The 6,531-nt window shown below is 32.4% G+C and overlaps 1 protein-coding gene across 1 annotated transcript; it reads left to right on the forward strand.

The window, feature by feature from the left end:
- Positions 1–1,667: 1,667 nt before the first annotated feature.
- On the forward strand, positions 1,668–6,358 carry LOC132747152 (zinc transporter ZIP9-B-like; the record flags this gene model as incomplete). Its single annotated transcript, XM_060736474.1, has 3 exons — positions 1,668–1,862; positions 3,873–3,953; positions 6,273–6,358. Coding segments are annotated over 3 exons (362 nt in total), but the record flags the coding sequence as incomplete, so codon positions are not given.
- Between the last annotated feature and the right edge of the window lie 173 nt (positions 6,359–6,531).

A 6,531-nucleotide genomic window follows, 5' to 3' on the forward strand; every position in this document is an offset into this window, starting at 1 on the left:
CTTGAAAATTATAAGAGAATCACAGTTGCAGTGTCATTTTAGACTGTTTTGGATTGTATAAAAACCAGACTCCCCCTGAATAATCACATGGAACAATCTGGTCTATCCAGAATGCTCAATGAGAAGATTGATCATGCATAGATTATAAGAGGAACCACCTGGGGTGCCATTAGTTTTATCTGATCAGTGTGTTATATTCTGTGTGTGAAAACTTAGTGGATGCAGTATTTATTTATCTTAATTATAAGAAAGTATCAAGCATACATATTTTACACATTAATTGTACATAATTATATATTAAAAGGACAATTAATAACTATTTATGTTTATTGTACACATAATTAATGGCAGAGTAAATTGTAATCTGAATGTATGTCACAGACTTGCTTAGTAGAATATACTATTTTATATGGCATAAAAACATATATTAAAGATTTATTTAATAGCATTCTTATTTCAGTGTTGCTTACATGCTGTCAAGAAACCCTAAGTTAAGTCTATATATAGAAAGAAACTGCAGGAAAAATACTGATGCATTTAGAAACTAATAGACATAAACACTGATTGTTTCTTTTTGTATAATTATAAGTTTTGCTCTTTTATCTATTCTTAAAAATGGAGAAGATATCTAGTAACAGTAATTATAAATAATAAAAAAAAAATATGAAAATAAAAAAAAAAAAATTTCAAGTCTTTCTGATCATCAGTTATTTGAATAATCTTTATCTTATTATGATTAGTTACAATACCTTTATAGCCATTAATAAAAGGTATTTTATGGCAACAAGGAATTTACATTGTATTTAACTTTTCCATGTTTTCACACTTAAATTTTTTTAATTGATTCCTCCCACAAAAATGGCTTCAGAAGATTAAAGTACAAATTTATTGAAAAGGAAGTTGGCCATTGACAATGTCCATACTAAAAATTGATTCCCTGGACCAAATCTCTCCTTTCCATGCTGTTGGACAATTGTTTGCTCTGACCATGGCAATCTACAGTTGGGTTGTTATCTTAGTTTGCTTTAACTGTTGATTATTGCTTTTGATGCCCATTATAAGTTAAATCATGATTATGTCTTAACATTTTCCGAGATGAAATTTAGTTAAGTTCAATTATCCGAGGTCATTTCCAAGCTAAATATTGGCAAAGTGTTTCCAACAAATTTTTACGTAAATTTTCTAAGTTCTTTTCCGAGCAAAAAAAAAAGACAAAAGTTCTTATTTCCAAGCTTTTTCCGAGCTGATTTTTGGCAGAGTGTTTAATTCCGAGATAGTTTCCAAGGTTTTCTTTATTTCCAAGGATTTTTATACAAAAACCTTGGATAAATTTTCCAAGGTTTTAAAAAAAACCTCGGAATTAAGAAAAAACCTTGTAAAACTGGTTTATTTCCAAGGTTTTTGAAGCAGTTTCCATGGTTTTTTTCATAAACCTCGGAAAATCTACACCCGGGTAGTGCATGTGGTAATTAGTACATGTACATAATGGTGCATCTGGTAATTAGTAGATGTACATAGTTTGCAAATCGAAACAGGATTTGAGTGAGTGAGTGAGTGAGTTAGTGAGTGAGTGAGTGTTTGGGTAAAGTGCAGTGGAAAGGACCATCCCACAAATTCTCAAGTTTAAAGAGTTTAAAAACACATATTTTTATACATGTATATTACAGAAGAACACCACGAACATGAGAAACAGGAGACGAAAGATAAAGAACACGCTCACGAAGGAACGGAAGCCAGCCATCACCACGAGCACAGTATGATAGATGATCATTCTCTTATAGGGATAACACTGGTGTCCGGCTTTATATTTATGTTGTTGATTGACCAGATTGGAGGCGGGGGACATATTCATGCACCAGCAGGTACTTGTTGTATTATATCAAGTTTTTGAGTGCTAGTGAACATAATGTTACCAGTATATATTGGCATGCTGAAATGTTCATTAGAACATGTTATAAAAAATTTCTGTTGGCTCCGCATTTAGAGTATTTCATTTATACAAATTTCTGAAACTCACATTTGGGCAAGTTCATTACTAAACTTAAGGGTGGTGAAACTTGAAAATATGGGAAAAAATCTGTGTCATTTGTTGTAAAAATTTTACAACAAATGACTCAGATGTTTTCCTATTTTTAGGTTAAAAAGAAGTCATTGCTTTTGATTATTTTGAAGCAAGATTTCATTTGACCTAAATTTATTTGATAAGCTGTATAGGAACAAATGAATTAAAGTTTCAAACCATGTTGTTTTTCTTTTCATGTAAAGTCAAACATATAAATGCAGATTTTTATTTACGGTTCAGGGAGATCAAGGATTCTTCCTGGTTGCCAAATTGAACTTTAAAAATAATTTCAAGGAATGTCACAGCAAAATATAATACTATATATAATAATATATATATGAATTATTATTATCATTTATACAAGATTAATTTTACAGCACAATGTTATTGATTTGGTTGGGTTTTAAGTCACACTGACACAGTAAAAGTCAAGTGTATACACTTTCCAACTTTACTAGCCATACCCACTCATGCATTATTTTAGGAACCAGCTAGCCAGGTAGTTCCTCACATGTCTTGAAAGATTTGTAATATAGAAGGGCTCTGTTATTTAACACACATGAATATTGTACGCAAATAGGATTAAGCAATGATTTAGTGCATGCGCCATTAAAAATTTTGCCTTTAAGGAAAATTACAAACATATTTCCATCATACAGGCATTTAGAATGATTCTTTTTCAAAATTCAAGCAAAAATTTTGTTAACTTTTAACTACAGGCAGCAGATATATGTATATAGTGTTATACATTTTAATCCGGAGAAATACTTCTGTGTACAGGAAGTTGAATAAACAATAAGATGATGAAATAACTCAATTAGAGCAATGATAAGCAGCTGTTACTTAGAGAAAACTGTGTCACAGGCCTACTGGAAAATAAATCTTATTTTCTTGATCCTAAACCTCCTGAATATATGTAATGAATTTGCCCTGCTTTGAATATGAAACAGACCATTCAAAGTTTATGGGATTTCAAATGTTAAAACATTTTCTTTCCTATAAAAAAGGAACATAGCGAAAAAAATGAGCACAGAATAATGTTGTGCTGCTGACAATTTCATGAATGTTACTAAAGAAAAATTCACCAATTGCTAAGTTACTATGAACTTAAGTTTGTACGTAAGAAAGTAACAGAAACAGATACATTAAGAAAACATGAAATGCATTTTTATTTTGTGGTGACTTTTGGCCTAGAAGTGTTGTCAAAGATCTATATATATATATGTGTGTGTAAAAGCTGTAATCTGTCATTATACAAGCTAGTATAGTACAGACAGGTTTTGACATTTTGATGAAGTACTACATGCTAAATAATAACCAGTAATTAATTGACCTAATGTTGTCGTATGCAAATACATATCTATTTTTATCAATAAATTGTAAAAATTTAGAGAAATTTTTAATCCCTAGCCGTGGACATGCCCATTTCAACAAATAAAATCATAGCACTAACAACAACAACAACAACAAAATCAATATGAGTACTGGTAATTATACTAAGTTGATGTTAAAGTGTGTCTGCCTCTCAAAGATTCAAGCCCTAATGGGGTCACAACCATGTTTCTTCATATGACACCAGCACTGGTTGGTTCCGAGAAGTGGACTCGAAAGTGATTAATAATAAGTTGCAAGAACTTGTTTCGCAATCGAGCTTAAATAAATAGGTTTAAACCATGAAGTTCATTTACAAGTTAAGGTTTATCACATGATGTTCATACAATTTAGGTTGAACTCAGACTTGTAAAGGTTTAGATATTTATACACATGTTTGATTGAATTATATTATGCATCTTTGTGTTTGTATTTCCAGACACAGATTTGCCGACAACAAATTCATCACAGAACAGACATAAAATTACAGCCACTTTAGGATTAGTGGTGCACGCAGCAGGTATTGTATTTGTTTTATAAGATGTAATCAATAAATAAGAAAATCTGCTCATAATTTGCTACAAAAAATGATGAAATAAAGTTATTATTGTGCAAGATAATGCACCAGATTGCATTCTGCATATAAAACTCAAATAATTCAGGTTGAAATGGTATATGATGAATAGTTTTTTTCTATGATGAATTTCACTGTCTTCTGTTAACCTTTTCCCTTATATAAGCGTGTTTCGACTTTTTGCCCCCCCCCCCCCCCTTTTTTGAGGCCTCAAACAGTGAAAAAATGCCCTATTAACACTGTTTTTCGTTTGAGAAATGTTGTTAAAAAAAGTGACCACTTTTTCGGCGCCGTCCCCCATCCAAATATTACATCAGGGGGTTGCTAGAAGGGTGGTGTGCCCCCTTGTGTTTGGGGGGTTTGAAGGGGGGCGGAGTCCCCCTCATCGCCAAGAAAATTTTTGACATGTGACAGGCTAAAAATGGCCTCAGGTCGATCTTAGGGTAACTAGTAACCGACGCTGAAAAGCCTTTTACTCTATCTCAATTCATTGAGAAGTTGCAGCACTTTGAAATCAGTTTTGATGGGAAAAAAACAATGCAAAATAGTGATTTTTGGCAATTTTGAGACGTCCCCCCGTTGCCATGGTAACAGGAAATTTACCATTGAGCATGCTGTTACAGAGGCTATGGTGTAGTCAACATTTGTGCCAAGTTTCATTAGTATTGAAGCATTTTTCATAGTTTCATAGCAGTTTGAACTTGTTACAGGAGGCTTTTCAATGAAAACGGCCATTTTTCGCAATATGCTCATGGGGTAAAAGGTTAAGTATTATAAGCAAGTAATTGTTCAAGGTTTTGTTGTCCGTCTGCTCACAAAATCACATTAATTAAGATTATTTGGTATTTAAAGGTAGCCCAGTTTACACAGTATGAAGAGTGACATGTCCATGGGAGATGCTTTGTTTCTTTATAAAATATTCTTTAGTTATTTAAATGGTTTTTTGTGGAGATGTTGGGTATTCCTTCAGGATAAAAAAAATATGACTGTCTCAGAATCCAGAATGTTACCAAAATACTGATACAAACTGACACAAAAGCAAATAAGCCATACATGTCAGTAGCATTATTCCTATTTATTATATTACAGTGGAGCCTTGCTAATCCGAACCCTTCTAATCCGGAATCCTTTCTAATCCGAACGAAGTGGCCGGTCCCGATTTTATTCGTTCTATTTTCAAAAGTAAAAAACCTTTCGGATCCGGAACCTGTCTACTCCGAATTCCGGACGATTTTTTTAATTTTTGTTCTTATTTTACTATAAAATTTACCTCTCGGATCCGAACAGATTTTGCCAAATGTCGCACCTTCATTCAAAATAACAAATAATCGCACATCTTGCAGGTGTAAACATACACCAAACTGATAAGTGTTATTTCGCTTGATTAATGGGTGAAACGTATTATCTGTGACGGTGTGAAAATTACACTTATATTGCCTCGATATCTTCTATAATTGCTTAATTGATTGTTTTTCGTCAGCTTCTATAAATATTTTGATATAATTCAAAAGAAATATCTTTTAATCCTTTGTAATGGATTCAATGATACGTGATTAAGTAATGAAAATTAATGGAAACTGTCAGTGAATTCGGATAGTCGCTGATTCGGATATGAGTAAACAACAATTGACAAGTGCTGGTACGAATATTCAATCATGTCTCGGCCTCCTGTTTAACATTGTAGGTTAACTTACGCTTGAGGACATAATATTTTTGCTTATTTATTTATTTTTATTTCTTTATTTTTGTATTCACATGTATTAAATTGAACGATAAGACACTGCAAAAATAAAATATCTAAATTGCAATTTCAAATGCATTCCCGTTTTCTTTCCTTAAACTATTTTGCAAATAACATGAAAAAACATGTAAAAAAACCTTCTAATTCGGAAACCTTTCTAATCCGGAAACCTTTCTAATCCGAACTTTTCTTCTGGTCCGGACGAGTTCGGATTAGACAGGTTCCACTGTATTACAAATTGAATCATCATGTTACACCTACACTTTTAGTTGCCAGCTATTTTCCATAATGTATCAATACTTTCAGCATCTTAGCTGGTTGTCATGTTACATTTGTACTTTCAGCTGATGCCAGTTTATCATATAATTCCATACTTTCAGCCAATTGTCGGCTGTCTTTATTTAGAATATACCTAGTCATAATGTTACATCTATACTTTCAGCTGATGCCAGGTTATCATTTTATTTCTATACTTTGAGCCAATTGTTTTAAGTTTACCTATCATGTTACATCTATACTTTCAGCTGATGGTATTGCTATGGGGGCTGCTGTCTCAATGTCCACAGCTCATCTAACACTTATAGTGTTTGTAGCTATAATGTTACATAAGGTTAGAATAGCCTTTATAATTTTACACCTTTTATCAAACTTTAATGGAGAAATTGAAAAATAATATTAGTGTTGTTTACTTATTTGTGTATCTGAAATCCAATGGCATTTAAAGAACAATTACTAACAAAGCTCATTGCTCTTAAAGACTAAGGATTTATGTCGTTATGCCAT

The sequence above is a fragment of the Ruditapes philippinarum genome, unplaced genomic scaffold (assembly GCF_026571515.1).
Source record: "Ruditapes philippinarum isolate M1 unplaced genomic scaffold, ASM2657151v2 ctg27107_1_1_1_1, whole genome shotgun sequence".
Classification (NCBI taxonomy): domain Eukaryota; kingdom Metazoa; phylum Mollusca; class Bivalvia; order Venerida; family Veneridae; genus Ruditapes; species Ruditapes philippinarum.